Here is a 21,652-nt window from a genome sequence, read left to right on the forward strand (position 1 = left end):
AATTTATCTACTTAACAATTCTATTTTGTGCATACGGATATATTTTTCTTTGTAAAATTTAAGGATTTTGTATTGTTAATATAATCTTTCACAAAATTATTAATGATTTAATTATTCATAATATACTTCTATTGACTTAAATAGTAATTTTATTCAATAGAGTTACTATCAGACTGCATAAAAAATTTAAGGCTAAGGTTTTAATTTCAAATTTCACTGCCTTTGTTTCCATCTTTTATAAAAACGAAGCAAAAGCAAAAAAACCCCACAAAACTTCCACACTATGTAAATGGATATTTAAGTACAATATCATTCACATTTTGTAAGAGAAAAAGTAGTTATTACTCTCTAGATTCTGGAAAATAAAATAACTAGAGGCATGCCAGTATAATATTTGTTGTGAAGAGAAATATTTATAAATCTGAGAAGATACCAAGCTAGATGAACATAAAATAATTTTCATTACCTTTACTTAATTACATGCATAGTAACCTAATTCCTCAGCTGTATTATAATGTTACTCATAAGTATATTTGTCTTCTGTTTGTTGACATCATCTAACTTCCCATTTTCCTTTTAGACTTTAAAGCTGTCAAGCCGTGTTCTAGATAAAATAAGTATTGGACAACTTGTTAGTCTCCTTTCCAACAACCTGAACAAATTTGATGAGGTATGTACCTACTGATTTAATCTTTTATGCATTATTGTTTTAAATCGTACAACCCTGAAGGTTTTCCTGGATCAGATAACAGTAATTAGTAGTTAAGTCATATGCATCCCTATCTTCCCTATTTCTGAAAATTGAGAAAGCTAAGTTGTGTACCAGAGTGCCATTCTGGGGTCTCATGGAACCACCCAACTCAAAGGTACCTCAGCTTGCTGTGTGTTTAATGAGTTTTTTCAAAATTCAATCCTTATCAGATCTTGTTTCCTTTTAATACTTTAAATCTGTTATTTATTTTGGCTGAACATGATACTCTGAGCAATTCTTGTTCAGTGCTGTCTTGTGTCATAAATAAATGCAAGGTCCTTGAGGACAGAGAATGTGTTTTATTTATCTTTGCATCTCCAGTATTTAACACAGTATTGAACTTTTAGCAGGTGCTAAATAAATTACTGTTGAATTGAGCATGCATTTATTCTGAGTATATTGTCAGATGATAGAGCTGTGCAGTTGTGTAGATTGAGCTTCTGGAGAGTGTTGTTCTCTCATGTGCTATACCATGGCTCTTGCTTTATCCAAATACAAGTATTTAAAATAAATTCTTGACATGATACTTAAGATATCCAATGTCAATTGCACTGAAAAAAACACACTTAAAAATGCAGTGACTTGAAATTTGTTCCTTGGGAAATCCTAACCTAGGTGTAGAATGTTTAAGCATGTTGCTCGTGCTCCAAGTAACGAATACCTAGATTTTAGTGTGTTCAGAACCATGGAGTGTTTGATTGTATAAGCTCACTTAGCTCTATTTCTTTTATCTGTGCTTGTTTTATTGTTTGCTTTTTGGGGTAGAGGATAAAATGTCACTAGTTTTCGCTGTGATTTTATTTTCCAGGGACTTGCACTGGCACATTTCGTGTGGATTGCTCCTTTACAAGTGACGCTCCTGATGGGGCTCCTCTGGGAGTTGTTACAGGCCTCTGCCTTCTGTGGACTTGCTTTCCTCATAATCCTCGCCCTTTATCAAGCTGGGTTAGGGAGAATGATGATGAAGTACAGGTAACAACATAGCTTGAAAAGGTTTTAAATTAGGTTTTCAAAAAGCCCACTCTAGTAAAACCAGGACTGCTCTATGCACTGAACCATGATCTACATACTGGGTGTCACTAAAAATGAATTATTTTAATGGTGTCAATAACACGTTCTGTATAAATGGGACATTTTTTTGCTTGTCAGTCTATAAAATTTCTTTATAAATATGTTACCATCCAGTTCACTTTTGTAGATCATTAGATTTAGGTACAATACATAAAACATTTATGTGAATGGGAGAGAATGCATAAATTGTGGATAGAATTTATAGGCTTTTCCTACTCACATTCATCACATGAGAGCCTTAGTTACTTTTTTTTTGTGAGGAATATCAGCCCTGAGCTAACATCCGATGCCAATCCTCCTCTTTTTGCTGAGGAAGATTGGCCCTGGGCTAACATCTATGCCCATCTTCCTCTACTTTATATGGGACGCCACCACAGCATGGCTTGATGAGCCATGTGTAGGTCCGTGCCCGGGATCTGAACCTGCGAACCCCAGGCCACTGAAGTGGAGTGTGCGAACTTCACCACTATGCCACCGGGCTGGCCCCCTTAGTTACTTTTTATTACCGAATGAATCAGTGATACCAGTCACTGCTTATAAAAAAGGACTTTTAGAGTTTGTTGGCTAGAGTGTGATAGAAAGTGTACATTTTGGAGTCAGATAGCTCTTGGCTTGAATCCCAGAGTGCTTGCTTACTAGTAATGTGACCTGAGTCATGCTCCTTCATTCCACGGGGTCTCTGGTTCTTTCATCTTTAACATGAAGGTGACCATCTCTCCTAGGCTGTCATAACAATTAGGGGTAATGTATGTAATGCGTCTAATATAGCGTCTGGCACGTTGGAGACATTTACTAGATGGTAGTTATTGTTTTTGTTACTATCTATTTGATAATAAAATAAATGTCCAACTGTTTAATAAAAGAAATATGGCTTTTCTTAAAAGCTTGAGCAGTTCTTAGTAGATAATTTCACTTGTTTTTACTAAGTATTTGATTGATGGATGGATTGATTTACAGAGATCAGAGAGCTGGAAAGATCAATGAAAGACTCGTGATCACCTCAGAAATGATTGAAAATATCCAGTCTGTTAAGGCATACTGCTGGGAGGAAGCAATGGAAAAAATGATTGAAAACCTAAGACAGTAAGTCATTCTGATAATTGCAATATTGTCAGCTGGTTAATGTTTAATATTTTAAAAATGGGTATGTCACAGTGGACTTCCAACTCATATTTGAAGTTTCTGACAATCAAACAATTGTATTAAGTTTCTGACAATCAGACAATTGTATGAAGTTATATCAATATTCGTGCGTTAGTGGCATAAAGTCATTTTCATGGGCTGTAGTTTTTACATGGTTGATCAAGTGTGTTATTTTGCACTACGAGGATATTTATACCTTATGAAAGAATTGGCTATGTGTGTTTATAGCTGCTCAATATAGTTATTTGACTAAAATAATGATCATGATGCTGGAGGCTGATCGAAACCTTGAATGGAACTGCTAGAGTAATAAGTAGACAGTTCTGAACCAAATAAATGATTCTCGATTATTGCATTTTCCTTAATTTATGTGTTATGGCCCATGAAAAATGGGGAAAAAAAAACACCTCTATTTGGTTAAAATATGTTTGTTTTTCCTAACTTAAGAATAATAATGCAGGGTAATATCTATAAATTGTGTTTCTATAAACCCTTCACTTCAAGTAATAAAGCCACCACCTGAGATAGAATCAGTACTTGGGACCTATCTCCAGTCTTATTTCACTGCAGATAACCTTTGTTTCACTGATTAGTGAAGATTATATCCAGAAAAACAGTACAGCACAGACTGAGATATGATTACTGAGATAATTTTGGGCAAAATATAAACTAGGGCATTTCTGTGGCCACGAGACCATTTTTCTTTAGTCACATTCCACATTCTACAAACAGCAATCAACAAAAGGTTCTAGGAGACTCAGTGGGGATAGATATTCTGTTAAAGGACAAATAATTTCAGGACGTATAGCACATGAGAGTTTCACAGGGAAAAATATACTGAAAAGAAAAGTACCCTTTGGGATGGTGTGAATATGGGTTATCAGGGATTCAGGCTGCTGAGTCCAGTAGACAATGGTAAGCAAGCTGCAGGTGTGTGATTGGAATAACAAAAGAAATGCTGAAATGTTAAGTCCTTTGCCATGTAAATAGAAAGAGTAAAAGAGTATTTATTGCCCAAACATTACTGGTCACCTGTTTTTATTATGCCTTTCAAGATAAATCCAGGAAAGGAATTATATTTTCTTTCCAGAAACATCCTTAAAGATTGTGGGGAATTGTTTAGTTGGTAGAAGTTGTTTTTCTCCTTAACAAGTGAGTTCTCCGTCACACTTGTCCCCTAGGTCACTCTTACACCTATAAGCATAGGCATAGCAAGAATGATGAGGAGGTTATCAGAGAATCCAGTTTTCTCAGGCCTCAAGATAAACTCCTGGTTAGGTCATTCTAGGTGCTGACTTTTCTTGACTTGGGTTTTTATTTTCCCTCTTCCTCAAAAGATGAAATCTATCCTTCCTACTGTGTATTTCTGTTTTACCAATTCTAGTAGCAAATGTTTGGTTGTAACTTGTATAATCCAGTTCCTTAATCTGACATGAAATTGTTACCTGAAAAGGCTGAAAATGCTGGCATAAGTATGGGAAAGCAAGAATTGCTTTTACTCAGAAGAGCAAATATAATGTTCTGGAAGAAACTGGCAGGATGTGCTTCAAAGGGGTGATTACCTCGGCCAGGGCCACTGCTGAACTGGGGAGAAGGCTGTGCAAAGCTCCCTGAAAATCTACTCCTTTATTGCTCTTTGGTAATAAAGTCACTTTCAGATTTTTTTTATAAGGAACTGATAAAATATTTTTATGAGTCATAAAGTGTTAGTGATTTTCTTATGACGAGTACTGCTTTCTGGGTGAGTCTTATAGACGTTCTTGAATCCATTATTCTTTTGTTGTAGTACCACTTCTTCCATTTTCCCCAACGGTTTCTAATACATTTCAACAGTAATTTTGACCAATTTGTTCACATTTTTGTAAACAGTGTTTTCTAGCATTTTATTAATATCCTAGCCAATAGTATTCTTTTTTCTGTTGAAGATTAAGAACACAAGGTAGAATCTAAGTGCCAGGCCCTCTGCTGTGCTGTCATTTATCTTGGCAACAACTCCAGAAGGGAGATGTTATGTTTCCCTTCTCCAGATGTGGATTCTATAGGATCAGAGGGAATAGCAGCTTGCTTCAGGTGGCAGAGCCAGGAGTCAAACTCCGGTGAGATTCCAAAATCTTAATCTGCCTTCAATGCCAAATAACTGAAATAGGTAAGCATTAGACCGCATTAGACTGAATCATGATCTAGGCTGGGCACATTGAATTTCATTTTCTTCATCAGAGTGCTCAGGATTACATTTTTTTTCAGACTTAAAAAATATATATTTCCTCTGAATTCTACCATTTGAGAATGAGAACTTTTCTGAGTTCTACAAGCATGTGGAACTAGCACCCCAACGCCAGGTACAGCTATTGCTCCCTCCCACCAGAGCCCTCTGTTTGTATCATTGCTCCTCTTCCCCTTATGAGAGCTGAATAGAAGGATCACAAGTGACTCTAATTTTTATGGTCCTGGAAGAGGGGGATGGAGGTTGAAGGCAGCATTGTCCTCTGTTCTCACCAGCCACTGCACGCCCCGTTTTCTGCCTGTTGGAGCATTTAAATCTCTTCTATATGTGTTTAAAAAATTGCTCACATTTGCAGTTTGGACTAGAAGATCAGAAGTATAAAATGATTGCAAATAATTATACTAAGATGAGAGAGACAGAGAGGATGCAGTTAGCTACTGTCTCATGATTTTTCAAGAACCACCTGTAACAGAATCACTTGGGTTCTTTTTTGTTTATTTTATTTTTATTTGTTGGCATTGCTACTGATGTAATTTTGGGGGTGGGGGGGGAGATTCGCGCTAAGCTAACATCTGTTGTCAATCTTCCTCTTTTTTATTTTTTTCTTCCTTTCCCCCCGCAAAGCCCCAGTACATAGTTGTGTATAGTTGTAAGTTCTTCTGGTTCTGTGTGAGCTGCCACCACAGCATGGCTACTGACAGATGAGTGGTGTGGTTCTGCACCTGGGAACCAAACATGGGCCGCCAAAGCAGAGTGCGTTGAACTTGAACTGCTAGGCCATCAGGGCTGGCTCAGGTTCTTTTTTAAAAACACAGATTCTAGAAGCCTGCTGCAGACTCACTCAATCAGTATCTCTGAGTGGTGGGCCTTGGACTCTGCATTTTAACAAGTCTCTCAGGTGATTTTTACCCATGCTAAGGTTTGAGAACCACTCCTCTGTGGCTTATATGTTATTTTCAGTGTTCTCCAAACACAAGCTAGAATTTCTAAAATGTTAAGAATCTCGTAGGGAATCACAGAATTGTCTTTTTCCTTTATAAATCTTGCAACATTGTCCTCATTTCCACACTTAATTACTTAAAACACCAACCAAACAACAAACAAAAAATTATCAAAGTCTCACTAATCTTACAAATTAAGGGTGAAGTGAATAAATATATAAAAATAATATAATAATAATAATGGTAATAATAATTGAGATTATTAATTATAATTTAAAAAGAATATTTACAAGTATTATGTACAAGATACTGGTACTTTAATTTTTCTCTCTCTTTCAGATAAGGTAACTGAGGCCCGGAGAGGTTAGATAACTTTCCCAAGATCACACCGCTCATATAGGGTGAAGCCAGGATCAGCACACAGGCAGAAAGCCTTGAGACCCTCTGTTCAGATTTTATATTTCAAGATGCCTGATATTTGAAAAGTAAATAAGTATCCAAAATCTTATTTATTTTTTTATAGAACTGAACTGAAACTGACCCGGAAGGCAGCCTATGTGAGATACTTCAATAGTTCAGCCTTCTTCTTTTCAGGATTCTTTGTGGTGTTTTTATCTGTGCTTCCCTATGCACTGATCAAGGGAATCATCCTGCGAAAAATATTCACAACCATCTCCTTCTGCATCGTCCTGCGCATGGCAGTCACTCGGCAATTCCCCTGGGCTGTACAGACATGGTATGACTCTCTTGGAGCAATAAACAAAATACAGGTAATGTACTATAACTGGGCATATTATATAATGATTTTAGAACATTTTAGAACTTTCCTAGTGGGCAGACTCTCTAGAGGTGAATTCATGCGTAGGATTTCCTCTCTTGATGTCTGTATATGGTCTAATGAGCCCTTGTAATGAAAGCCTAGTGAAATAAAATGAAGGCCTGTGAGATTCTCTCAATATTTTCAAAGAAATTGAAAATATTGTTTCTGTGTTTTGGAGAATATTATTTAAGTAATCAATCAGTAGGTCGGTTCTAATGAACTTGGTAAATGTGCAAAAAGATGGTGGCAGATTCACCAGGAAGTTATAAAACTTTCCAGCTAACACTAGGAACGTTCACCTTTACTTTTCCAAGCATTTCCCTGGACAGTATGATGGATGAGAATGGCATTTTATGCTACATCAGTTACCTTAAAATCCCAGCAATGCTGATGTAGCTGGTAGCTTTGAAGAGAAATTCTAAAGATCTCAGGTGATGAGACTCAATTTATACAAAGCTAATTGAATCACCACCATGAACTTGTGTGTGGTTATAATTTTTATAATAAACATGCAGATCAAAATGTACTTTAGAACACTGTTAAAAATTATTAAGAAATAATTTCTAGGGGCCGGCCCCGTGGCACAATGGTTAAGTTCGCACGTTCTGCTTTGGCAGCCGGGGTTTGCTGGTTTGGATCCTGGGCATGGACTTATTCACCATTCATCAAGCCACGCTGAGGCGGCGTCCCGCATAGAGCAACTAGAAGGATGTACAACTATGACATACAACTGTGTACTGGGGCTTTGAGGAGGGGAAAAAAAAAGGGAAAAAGGAGGAAGATTGGCAACAGATGTTAGCTCAGGGTGAATCTTCCTAAAAAAAAAAAGAATTTCTAATGTAATTCATAAAATCCAAATACAAGATACAGAACTATTAAAGCATAAGATAGATGTAATAATGCATTAATGCTATTCTGGTTCTACAATATGTTTTTGCCTTCTTTTATAAACAGGATTTCTTACAAAAACAAGAGTATAAGACATTGGAATACAACTTAACAACTACAGAAGTAATGATGGAGAATGTAACAGCCTTCTGGGAGGAGGTCAGAATTTTTGTAAAAAATTGTTTGCTCTAAATTCTTAAGCATTTTCTCCTTTGTTAATCTGGTTTTCATCCTAATGGGCAATAAAGTTAGAATGATGATAGAACTAGTAGAACTGGGAGAGGAACCACTCTACCTATTTTACAGATTAGGAAGGAGAGGCCCAGGAATATTAAATAAAGTTTCACATAACATTAGGAAGTAATACAACTCTTATAGGTTTTGGAGCCAGATAGAGCTCTCCGTGTAACCTAGATCAGGTTGTTTTGTGCAGTCTTTGGTTCTCGATCTGTACAATGGGAATATTAATATTTACCTTGCAAATTTGGTGTGACTGAGATAACTTATGTCAAGTGTTCAGCCGAGTACCATGCACATAATAGTTCCTCGATAAATACTGCCTTCTCTGATCTCAAGTTCCAGTCAACATAAAGATGTATGAGAGATATACCGATGTATTGTTTTCTATTTTTACTTATTTTCATTCATTATTAAAAATTCTCTCATATTTATCAGTCAGAAAAAATATTATCAATGATTTTCAGCCTCTTAAGAAGCAATCTTTGATTATTGAGAGCACCTGTTGAGTTCTTATTTCCTTATGACTTGTATCTGTTGAGTAAATGTAGGAGTTACGAAACCAATGTTCTCTTTCTACACATTTCACAATATCTTAAATTGGTTTTTATTTATGTAAGTAACTTGACTACCAGGGCTTCACTTTACTTCATTTTTAAAGATATGAGTAAGAGAATAATTCTTTATCTGCCTAACAAAATTGTTTGTGGAAAAGTGTGTGGATCAGACTGATTTTATTTTGTTTTTAGGAATTGCAAATGCCCTTCTAGGAATGAAGGAAAAATAAGAAGTTTGACTTTTTCACTACTACTTTCAGACAATTGTTTTCCTCCCCTGGTGCAAAAATCCTCTATTTCACTCTCCTTCCAGCTAATAAAATAGATAGCATGTTTGACCCCTTTGTATAGATTGTCTCATTTAATTCTCATAACCTTCCTATAACCTAAGTAATAATATTTCCATTTTACTGATAAGGAAATGGAGGCTTAGAAAGGTTAAGAGACCTGGCTCAGTTTACACAGTTGGCAAGGGCTGAAGCTGGATTTTGGACCCAAATGTCACAATCTACAACCCTTTCACTGCATATTGCCTCCTGTCTTGCTGTATCCTCATCCTCCAGCCTTTGACTGTCACCTGTCAAACTCGGACACTCCTTGATGGTGTTTGCTCGGAATAGTGGTGCTTGTTAAACATCTGCCATCATGTCTGAGACTTCAGCATCCATATGAACAGTCCTTCCAAGACTGTTCTTCGAAGTTATATTTTACAGCGACTTCTTCAGAAGCTTCCTCTCACGGTCATACCCTGAGCTTTGTGAGCACCTAGACTTACTCCACTTTGGAAATATCACACTCTGAAATCTCGTTCTCAGCCCGGAATTTCCTAACCCTTCAGCTCTCTCGTCTCTTAATTGCTATCTCCATCACCTTTATTGCCTTTCAATTTCATCAAGATTTCTAGTCTCTTGAATTCTCCCTTTTGGACCCCTTCTGGTTACCCTCCGCTTATTCCAAGACCAATCATTTCAGTTCTTCTCCTAGCAGTACTCGCAATTCCATTTCCCTTGTACTAAATCCCTTGCTGCAAAACATCCACTTTATCAGCTTTGGCTGAGGAGGTGCTATCTGGGAAAATCATACACTCTAGTCAATTGTAAGTTTTATAGCTAGTGTTTCAACCTCAATTGGGCCTGTAAATCCTCTTGGGAAATCTTTTCCTTTGTCTTTAGTTAATTTCCTTTACCATTTCCCTAAAAGCTATTCCAGATTTTTACCACTTTCCTGAAACCCCCAACCTCTCCCTGGATCTGCTTGCTACCATCAGCTCACCCCTAAATGGCCTGGCCTTCTACAATACATAGAGAAAATAGAAGCCAGCATCATGTATGAATGCTTTCAACTTCTCTCTTCACTCTTGGAATTATCTTTTCATCTTTCCTTCTTGTCAACGAGAAAGATGTATGCTTCTTCCTGCCCTTAATTAAACTGTTAATGTCTTACTTTGTTTTCTCAGAATAGGGGGCCAGCATTTTTTCTCTATCTAGAAGCTTCAACATCCCTTTCAACTGACTTCTTCTCACATTTAAATATTTTCAAGTTAAAAAATCTTCTTCCCTGACTTGTGCCCACCCATCCCCCCCCCCACCCATCCTTCAAGCCTCATCACTGTCCTTCCCTTTGCTGTCAAATGTGTTCTCACTTCACCTTTCATGGATGTCTCTCCAATGCAATCTGGATTCTGCCCTCACCAATACATTAAAACTCTTCTTCTTGAATTTATCACTTAACCTAGTTTTAGTGAACCACTCTTTTCATATTATTTTATCCTCAGATCATGACTTCTAAGTCTCCTCTGCCTGCCACTTCAATGGTGATGGGCCACTGGGTCCCCAGATAGGTCTCCCTCTAGCATTTCATGCTCTCTGTTTTTGACCTCACCCAGACTCAACTGACGTCACTGTGCTGATGACTCTCAAATGCAGATCTCTGGCCCCGCTTTCTTTCCTGAACTCCGTACGTGTATTCCAAATTTCCTGCATGCTCCTCAAGCACTTCATGTTCATCGCTTCCCAAGCTTCATCAACTTGCTCCTTCCAGTGCATTCTTCAGTGTATATCTTATTTGATGTCCAGCCAGTTACCTAAGAGGCAAGTCCTTGATGACTTATGTATGACTCCTCCCTCACTCCAAACATGTCAGTAGGTAAAATTTATATTTATGTAGTAGGGAGCTGAGACTTAGAGAGTTTGAGTAACTAGAACAGGCTTATGCAATTAGTTAAGGCAGAGTTAAAAGGTCAGCCTACGTTTCTCTGATTCCAAAGCCCTTTTCCACTCACGATACTGCCTCTTATTAACAAAAAAAGGGTGACTACTACTTTACTGTATACAAAGTTATTTCATATAGCTTACACCATTTAATACACCCAACAGCTCAGGAGACTGAAGCTCAGGATGTTATAATGACTTGTCAATTCATTGTCCAACTAGTTGAGAAGATGAGACAAAGACTGAAATAAAGACAAAGGATATCATAACCATTCCACTCACAACTACAGGGGACTCATAAACATGGAAAATGTTCACCCTTACTAGGTAGCAAGTAAATAAAAATAACATCAATAGTGAGATTCCATTTTCACCTATAAAACTGTAACGAAAGAGACAAAACAAAATAAATCCCAAACCAACAAGCAACAGGGTTGATAAGAGTTCCTGAAAACCAGGTCTCTCAGACATTAATGGAGGAAAATTTGAAACTACTTTTCAAAAGACTTGGAATTTTACATACCTTTTGCTCTGGAAATTCTATTTGTGGGAATTTATACTAAAAAAAAAAAAAGATTTACTCTAAGATTACAGAATTATTGATTAAATTAAAAAAGGGAAACCATAAATGTTGAAAATAGAGAACAGTTTGTAGTTCATCTATGCTCTTGGATACTATCTTGCAATTAAAAATTATATTAAAAAGATTGTTTAATGGTATGTGAAAATATTTATGATTGAATATATGTCAGAAAAAGCAGATCACAAAACTTATATATGATTTTTCCTTAATATTTCAAAAATCATGTACATGATTTTACATATTTATAAATATTTATATTTATATATGTAAAAGAGTGGAGAGATATCATTGAAATAGTAAACATAGTTTCTTTTCAGTGGTAGGACTACTGGTGATATCTGTTTTTTTCTTTCTGCTTTCCTATGTTTTCCAAATTTTCGAAGTGTTTTACTTCTGTAATCAGACATAAAGGCTTTTAGTAAAAACAACCTCCCGTTAGTCCAAGTACTTATTGGATAAAAGTCCAACTTTAAGCATGGCACACAAGTCCCTTAACAGCTTGCACTGCCCACCTTACCAAGGGCACCCTTTATCATCTTGCCATATACATCTGACCCAGCCACTTACTATTCCTGAGACATATTTTGTTATTTTAAGCCTAAATCATTGTGCATGCGGATCCATCTTTCTGATACACCTACCATTTCCCGGTCTTGTGAAATCCCACTTACATCTTTCATAGCCCAGCATGTATGTTGTTTATTTGGTCAAGATCCAGGATGAGTCGGTTGCTCTCTCTAATGTACTCCCACAGGACTTAGTGTAATTTTTAGTTATAGCACTAAGCACATTGCAATATTAATACCTATTTGTATGTTGTTCTCCTATGTAGGATTTTTGAAGTGGTCTTTAATATAGAAGACCACTTGCTCGATAAATATCTATTAGATAAATAAATGAATAAAGGAATAATAAATGCCTTTGTCTCATTTTTTAAGACTTTTCATTGCCTGCTTCTAAAAGTTTTGCTTTTAGATGTCTGATGACTGAGGAGGACATTAGCTATCCATGTCGTAAGAATTCAAAGCAGTGGTCTTCAAGCTTAATTGCTATGTATGCCTTAAAAGAATTTTGAAAAGCTATATACCTCTAACACATTTTTAAGTTGACATAAATTTTTCAACATAGGTTTAAGTGGTGGCAAAAGATGTAATTCCTGTTTACTGTGTATTGTCTGTGTATCTGAAATGGATTTTTGTCAAAACCTGGGAGCTGCAGTTTCAATGCTTTCAATTTTACGGAAAGTAAATGAATTTATGAAGTCAGTTCTCATTGTCAAGCCAATCAGCTAAATAAGACTTGCTTTATGTCAGAAAAGAATAACTTTACTTTAAAATACAGATAATCACTTGCATTAATTAATTTATTAAATTATTAAAAATTAAATAATTAAGCAAATAATTAGTTAATTAAAATGCCATACCCCTCAACTCATTGCTGAAATCTGACTCTGAGATAGATAAGACACATAGACCGCCTTCGGTGTGAAACCTGGGTGAAATAAGATGTTACCTCCGTCAGTATTTCTGGCTTTGCAATTGTGGGATCCTCTTCTAGGAGAAAACCATCACTTATGGTCCACTTGTTTGTGTCCTAGAACTTTTCACACTCTGTAAAGTGCAACGTAGTGAAACTTAGGACTGGTGAGAAGGCTGCTGCTTCTGTATAAAGTGAGGGGAGGACAATTGCGTGAGGGGACATGGGAAAGAAGAAATGACAAACAGCAGGCAAATTCTCAGGCAGATTAATTTTAGAGAGAAGTACATTTGGATGTTGAAGATATGAGACTAGATTCCCTTGAAACTTTGTGCAACGGCTTCCTCCTAAGCAGTCTTTAGGGCTGTTTACTTTGGTTTAAAGACCGCTACCCTAAAGCTTCCCATGGGAAAACAGAGAAGCAGGGAACTTTCAAAAGAGAATTTTTTTCTTCCCAGCTACTCTTGTATAAGTAGAATTCATTCCAATCATCTGGCACTCGCACCACATTTATATGTAATTATAACTACGTAAAGAAATTCTTCCAGCTTCTCAGAGGAAGATACTACCAGCATGATAGAGTAGAAGTCAGATCTGGGTTGTAATTCCACTCTGGCCTACTAGTTATGTGACTTTAGTCATTAACCTCCGTGAGTCACAGTCTACAGCTTTGAAAGAGAGGGATTATGAAATCTGTCTTGTATATTATTATTATGCTGAAGATTAAATAATGTTTATGTACCCAGCCTATAGGAGAAGGTGTATATATGTGTATATATAGACATATATACATATATAGATAGATATAGATATATGGCTTTATATATATATAAAATCTTTAATTTAGATTAAATTCATGGTGAGCAACAATCTGAGAAATTCAGATTATGTTTTCATTAAAAGCTATAATTTTCAAATGTTTTGGATCATGTGCTGTAGAAATCATGTGCTATATAATTATGTGCTACAAAGTATGGATCATGTGCCATGTGCTTTTCAAACTAATCATACATAAAACAAATATCTGTTGAAAACATCTGAAAAACTTACCTTTTTATTTTCTATGTTTTTTTTAACAGGGATTTGGGGAATTATTTCAGAAAGCAAAACAAAACCATGACAATAGAAAAATTTCCAATGGTGATAACAGCCTCTTCTTCAGTAACTTCTCACTTCTTGGCACTCCTGTCCTGAAAGACATCAATTTCAAGATAGAAAGAGGACAGTTGTTGGCGGTTGCTGGATCTACCGGAGCAGGCAAGGTAGTCTCTTTTATTCTTTGTCGTTAAGAGCTTAATTTGGCATGCATTTCTCCTTTCTTTTTCTAGTTTGTCTGTCGTGTAAGAAGATATTTTGGAGAAATTCTTACCTTGGTATTAGGAGAATGCTTGGATATAATATCCCTTATAATATAAATTATTCCACTGATAATACCCTCTGGCCATTTTTCTTTTCATATTATTTTCAGTGACTTTTTCTTCTACATCTTTGTATTTTGCGCAGCACTCGGCACAGTATCTTGCACATGGTGAGCATTCACTAACTTTATTGAACAAAGAAATCATTCATTTTTACCAGTCTGTGGCACAGGCATTTTTTCACAGCTGGTCCAGGAAAACTGTGGCTTAGAGTTTACTTCAGTGACCAAATAAGCAAAAGGTCCCCATTTTGTTGATGTTAGAATTGTGGAGAATAGATTCAGACTTGCTTATGATTTATTATGAGGAAAAAATATTAAGTGAGATAGTTTTTTGAAGGAAATAGATAGGAATTTTTGAAGGAAATACATAGGAATTAATTTATTCAGTGCTCGTCAGCCTCCCGGAGCCCCCACCCCACCCCAATTTATTATAAACCAGGAATGTTTGGAGATACATCTGATAAAAATTCATGGGTTGGAAAGTGAAAACAGCTCAAGGGTCAAACTTTGTTGTCAGGAAAAGAGAAGACTTTATAGTGATCTTCAAGGATATGAGGTGTCCATCAGATAATGTTAAAATTCTTGTTTTCTTTATCTAGGAAGTAAATATAAAGGGCATGAAAGAATCAAACCAGAGATAAGAAAGGGCCTCCTGGCTTTGGAATGAGTTACTAAGGCAACAGGCATTTGCTTTGGAAGTCTATAAAAAAAGAAGTCCTTGTTCTCACTTGACTGTAATTTTAGCTGTGGTACTTTCTAGAAATATAAGAAAAGGTTTAGTATCTTCTTAAAACCTTTCAAAATACTCTATAGAATTAAACTCAAGGATGAAAGAAAAGAAAGAGAGGAAAGAAGGGAGGAAGGAAGAAAGGAGAAGGAAGCAAGGAAGTAAGGAAGGAAAGAAGGATGGATGGATAGAAGGAAGAACAGAAGGAAGGAGAAATTAGTGGTGCTGTAAGAAAAAATGTAAATAAAAATAGAAATTAAGAAACACTCCTGAAAGGCAATTATTTATTAATATCTAATATAGGAAGAGCCATATTTTGAAGAATTTAGTCTGAGACATGGGAAATAAAATGCCACAGAAAATTTCTAGTCATTGAGTTTGATGTCCACAGTGCTAGTAATACAATTTGTTTATTTCTCTCTTCAGTTATTTTTCCTACATGTGAAACAGGCCTTTTAAATAACGTAGCTGTAGTGCATTTTCTTCTTAGAAAAACATGTTCCTCATTTTTTCTTTCTATTTCTTGGATAATATTACTAGCAATTTTCACTATGAAAAGAAAATGATACCATAGGAGGAGTTGTTAATAAACAAGTTACAGGTGATCTAAACAAGAATGTTTGCTTGCGAGAGGATGATACTTATGTTTCATAGAATTTTTGAAATCTATTTATGTGTTTAAAATTACTTCTATGAAAGGTGTACAAAAATAGCTTTGGAATTACAAATTACAAGACTTACCAGCCATTGAATTTCAGGCAATTCTATTAAGAATTGATGAGCAAATAATTGCTAGCTGAAGTTGCAATTGCGTCTTCCGGGAAGTAGCTATGAAGACAGAGTCAGATGAAGGGAGTGGCTTCTTAGGAATAATTAAACCCTCCTGAGAAATAGGGTTTGGCAACTCAATCTAGGAGGACACCTTTTCATAGTATTAGGAATGGAGCATCTTTTAGGATCTTACTGGACAACAGATCTAGCTAAAATATAAAATTGAATAATTGAATATTATCATTTTGAGTTAAATCCCACCCTACTCGATTTGGTAACTTGTATATCAAAAGCCTTAAAAATAACCAAATAATTCTTCTGCTTGTATGACTTAACCTAGTATGTTGGCAGAGATTTTATATGAAGATATTCACCACAATGTTGTTTCAATAGCCAGAAATTAGGGGGACCCCTAAATGTCTCATAATAGGGGATTGATTAGGTAAATTTTGGTGTAGTTATATAATGGCCTGTTATTCAGTCAGTAAAACATACTTTAAAAAATGACTCTGAAGGGTATGTATGATATAATGTTAAATGAAGATTTTTTTTTTTTGTTCTAATCTACGTTGTGTCTTGCACTCATGAAATTTCCTTAAATTATTTTAATTAAGCAATATTGGTATAAGAGTCTGCGCCACTGGGTGCCTTGACTGAAGGCTGGCTTGTGGTATCGCCCCCAGGGTGTGGGGATTTTCAGTCTGTCTGTTGTCCCCACCACAACTGAAGCAGTTCTGTGGCCGTGCTGACAACCCCTGATTCCACATAGTCTCTGTCATCGTCCTGGCCTCACTCTTGTGCTGTTTTAGCTTGGTCCTATGATAACTGAGCGTCAGATGTGTAGAATAAGCTATTAGCTCCCGCTTTTGCTTGCTTTTTAAATAAAATACGAATGCAAAGTTTTATCAATGTTTTGGTATGTTTATATATATAGCTATTACATTCAATGATGTTTTCATTTAACTTGTATCTCTCAAAATACCAATATATATTGGGGCCGGCCCGGTGGCACAAGTGGTTAAGTGTGTGTGCTCCACTCCAGCGGTGTGGGGTTTGCCGGTTCGGATCCCGGGTGCGCACCAATGCACCGCTTGTGAGGCCATGCTGTGGCGGCATCCCATATAAAGTGGAGGAAGATGGGCATGGATGTTAGCCCAGAGCCAGTCTTCCTGCCAAAAAGAGGAAGATTGGCAGATGTTAGCTCAGGGCCGATCTTCTTTACAAAAAAAAAAAAAAAACCAGTATGTATATGTATTTATATATATATAAAATCAGATCCGTTCCATTGTTTGGGTTTATAAAGCTGTTATATATGAAAATATCACTTCTGGTTTTAATTTTTATATGAAAGGATTTTACACAGAAAAAAAGATATTTCAGATATTTTCCCCATACAATAAGACATAAAATTTAATGAAATATGTATCACAAAAATATCTGTTACTTGAACCTCTTTTCTTCTTAATTTATTTTAGGTAATATTATTTATTAAAATTTAATTAAAAATTAAAAATTTTAGAAAATTAAAATATATAAAAAGTTGAAAAATTTACCCCTCACTTCTGTCTCTTTTCTGCTTATTTTCGGCTTTCTACCATTTCCTCCCCCGACCCAGGCAGCTACTGTTGTTAATTTTTTGAATAAATATATTATTATATATAATATTCCATTGTGTGGATGGATGCTCTCTAATGTCATGAGTCACCTATTGACTGACATTTGAGTTGTTTCCAGTATTTTGCTAACACAGAGGATGATGCTATGAATAATTTGCACACATGCCATTTAGCATGTCTGCAAGTATATCAGTAGGATAGCTTCCTAGGAATGGTAAAGCATTTGTGTGTGTGTCAAACTTCCCTCCCTGGTTGCATCAATGTGTGCTTTTGTCATACTGTTCTATATAAGAGTGCAGATTTCGCCACAGCATCACCAACAGATGATATTATCTAATTTTTGAATTTTTTCCTGTCTCAGTGGGGGAGGTGGTGTGTCAGTGTATTTTTAATTTGCATTTCTCTTATTATGAATAAAGTACAGTATCTTTTCATATGTTTAAAGGACACTCCATTTTTGGTGAAATATCTGTTCATATACTTTGTGTACATTTTTCCAGTGGGTTGTTTGTATTTTTCCTTTTGATTTTAGGATCACTTTATTTAGAGCAAAATTATTCCTTTGTGTGATATAGTTTGCAAATATTTACTTCAATTTGACATTTTTTCCTTTTGTTTTCCGTTCAAAAGTTTTGTTTTTTTTTTTTAAATGTAGTTTATTTTATCCTTTATGGCTTCTGGATTTTGAGTCATAGAAAGGCTTTCTTACTCCTTAGTTGTTTTGTTTTGTTTTTTATCTTTAGGCATCTTCCAGTGTTTTCTTTAAGTATTTTATAGTCTTATTTTGGTACTTACTCTTTGACCTATTTGGAATTCACCATGCATATGGTGTGAGATGTGGTCACAATTTTTTTATTTCTCCTTCAGATGGCTGTCCAGTTGTCCAACACCATTTATTGAATATTCCATCTTTACTCACTGATTTTAGATGCCACCTTTATCAAATACTAATTTCTTTATGCATTTGGATCTATTTTTGTAGGTTTTTAAAAAAATTTTTTGGTGAGGCATATTGGTCCTAAGCTAACATCTGTCACCAATCTTCTTCTTTTTGTTTGAGGAAGATTGTCCCTGAGCTAACATCTGTGCCAGTCTTCCTCTATTTTGTATGTGGGATGCTGCCACAGCATGGCTTGATGAGTGGTGTGTAGGTCCACGCCTGGGATCCAAACCCATGAACCTTGGGCTGCCGAAGCACCCGAACTTAGTAAGTGCACGAACTTAACCACTACACCACTAGGCCAGCCTCTATTTTTGTAGTTTTAATTCTGTTCCCTTGGTTTTTCTTTTTATTTATGTGCCAGTAATTCACTTTTTAATGTTATTGAGCCCTTATAATTTAATATAATATCTCATAATATCATTAATTATTGTAGCATTTAACAAATTTATTGAGCGGCAACTTTGTGCTAGGCACTATTCTAGGCCCTGAGGATATAGTAGTGAACAAAAGCCACGACATATCCTCATCCCCATTCCAAGGAGCCCACATTCTAGTGGGAGATGAAAAAAAAACTGTATATATAGGATATGATATATGGTGAAACCTATGAAGATAAAGCAGAGAAGGAAGATTGGTGACAGGGGTACAATTTTAAATAGGGGGCATAGGGAAGGCCTCATTGAAAGGTAACATTTAAGCAAAAACTTGAAGGAGGTGAGGGATTAGGTCATGTGGATATCTGGGGAAGAGTCTTCCAGGTAGAGGGTGGGGCAAAGCCTTGAAATGGGACTGTACCTATCTAGTTCAAAGAACAGGAAGGAGATGAATGGGGTTGGCACAGAGTGAGCCATTGAGGGTAGAGCTGTCAAAGAAGTAATGGGGGGCCCAGACCATTACTTGGAGTCTTGTAAAAGAGCCTCAAGTGCCTTACAAAGGGCTTTGTAAAGAGTTATGCTTTTATTTCTGGGGAGTTTAGAGGCCACTGGAGAGTTTTAAGCAGAAAAATAACATAATCTGACTTACATTTTGACAGGGCCACTTGGAGAATAGATTGTAGGGAGACAAGGGCAGAAGCAAAGAGATGAGTTAGGAGGCTGTTGTGCTAATCCAGGCAAGACATGACGTTGGCTGAATCCAGGTAGTAATGGAAGCAGTAGTCAGATCCAGAACATGTTTCCAAAGTACAACAGAATTATATTGAACATGGCATATGAGAAAAATGGAGGAGTCAGGGATGAGTCCAAGGTTTTTGGACTGAGTAACTGGAAGGATGAAGGTACCGTTTACTGAGAAGACTATGGGATAAACAGGTTTTGGGTAGAGCTTGATTTTGGAATGTTAAGTGTAAAATGCCTATTAGACAACCAAGTAGAGATGTTAGTTGAGTATGCAAGTCTGGTTTCAAGGGAACGGGGCTGGCATTGAAGAGACATGGGGCTAGATGAGATTCCAAAGGAGAGAGTGTTGATAAGAAGAGAAAGGGGCCAAGGTGTGAGTCCAGGGACATTCCAAGTTTTAGAGGTTGGGGAGATGTTTTTGTTCTAGTGGTTATGTTTATAATAATAACTTTACGTTAAATCTTTGGTCTTCTATTTCTTTAGTTCGCTAATATGAGCTCTGATAAAATCGATGTTTTTTCTTCCTCTGCTGCCTCCTTTTCTTCTACTCAATTTTAGTCTGTAGTATTATCTTTTTTAATGTTTTATCTTTGTGTGGTTAAATATGCTTTTGCGTCTGTTACTTGATTTGCTACCTTCAAATGACAGCCTTTGACTTCCAGCTTTTCTTGATAAGGCAATCAGCAAATTTCCTCTACATCTCATTTTCTTTTTTTCGTTTGTTTTTTTACTTAGAACTTTTCTTATTGTCAGGGCATATACCATATTTAAATTCTGTTCTTCAACTCTAAATCCCATGTTAGTTTAAATTTTAGTTCACAGTATATAAAGTCTTTGCTCACTGATAGTCCTTTTGGTGAAGTTTCTTCGGTCACCTCTTAGATGATTTTATACTAGTTTCTTCAAGAAGGGCTCATGGAAACCATATTACCAGATTATACCTCTTTTTAACTAATCTCTCCTTTATAAGATGAAGATAATATTGAATCTACCTTGTAGGGTTATTGTGAGGATTAAGTAAATGAATACAGTTAAATCACATAGAACAACACCCAGCATAGAGTGAGCACTCAACAAATGTTAGCTGTTACTAATCTTTCCTGGCCTCCTCCAGACCCATCCCAACAATGTGAATTAGGTGCTCCGTTTCTGTGAACCTCTATCATAGCACTTACACACTCTGTTGTAATTGTCTCTTTTATTCCCCTTTGTATCTTTTGTGCATAGCAGCATACCCAGAACAAGAACTGCTTAACAAATTTTGAATCAAATGAATTAATATAGAATCTTTTGAAATCAGAATAGATACCTCTGCTTAGGATGACAGTTGGAGGCAAGTGCATCCTGAGAGTGAATTGATCAGATAATTTAACTTAATAACAATGGTTTCATTTCCAGACTTCACTTCTGATGATGATTATGGGAGAACTGGAGGCTTCAGAGGGTAAAATTAAGCACAGTGGAAGAATTTCATTCTGCTCTCAGTTTTCCTGGATCATGCCTGGCACCATTAAAGAAAATATCATCTTTGGTGTTTCCTATGATGAGTATAGGTATAGGAGTGTCATCAAAGCATGCCAACTAGAAGAGGTAAGTAATGATGTGAAAAATTTCTGATTATGCATATGAAGCCTTCAAACTACCTAACTTATATATTTAGCTCCGTATTCAATCAGTCAGTCTACATTTATTAATCAAGTTTGCACTGTGGGTAAACGACTGTGAGTAAATCAATTAATAAAAAATATATGATCCCTACTTTAAGAAGCTCGCAAAAACAAAAACAAAGGTACAATTTATTTTTAAAATGATGGGCTGGTTTTGTTACAATAAAAACTCTTGATGAAATGATGAGAATTTTGTTCACTCATTAGTGAGACACATGTCCTCAATGGACACTCATATGGCATACATTTTTAAAAAAATACTTCAAAATTACATAGAGGATTTTAATAATTTTAATAACACCATAGCCTAATGGAAACAAGCATTGACCTACCAGTGGAGACTCAGAGATAAAATTGTGATTAGATCTTATCCTTTGGCCTTGAACTTATAGCTATATAACCTCTGTATATAAGTGACTGTAATTCTCTGAAACAGAGGCAAAATGAAGATAATGCTATTGACTCGTTTCATAACAATATTAGGGAATG

At 36.1% G+C, this 21,652-nt stretch overlaps 1 protein-coding gene across 1 annotated transcript in view; it reads left to right on the top strand.

Annotated features, from left to right (window-relative positions):
- CFTR (CF transmembrane conductance regulator) overlaps positions 1-21,652 on the top strand; it is a 170,183-nt gene that overhangs the window by 51,062 nt on the left and 97,469 nt on the right. Inside the window, exons 5-11 of the mRNA XM_004418769.3 lie at positions 581-670; positions 1,560-1,723; positions 2,780-2,905; positions 6,654-6,900; positions 7,905-7,997; positions 13,981-14,163; positions 20,895-21,086. Coding sequence (XP_004418826.2) covers positions 581-670; positions 1,560-1,723; positions 2,780-2,905; positions 6,654-6,900; positions 7,905-7,997; positions 13,981-14,163; positions 20,895-21,086 — 1,095 coding nt within the window. The remainder of the gene's footprint in view (positions 1-580; positions 671-1,559; positions 1,724-2,779; positions 2,906-6,653; positions 6,901-7,904; positions 7,998-13,980; positions 14,164-20,894; positions 21,087-21,652) is intronic.

This window comes from Ceratotherium simum, chromosome 1 (assembly GCF_057802395.1).
Source record: "Ceratotherium simum simum isolate JZ-2026a chromosome 1, ASM5780239v1, whole genome shotgun sequence".
NCBI classification, from domain to species: Eukaryota; Metazoa; Chordata; class Mammalia; order Perissodactyla; family Rhinocerotidae; genus Ceratotherium; species Ceratotherium simum.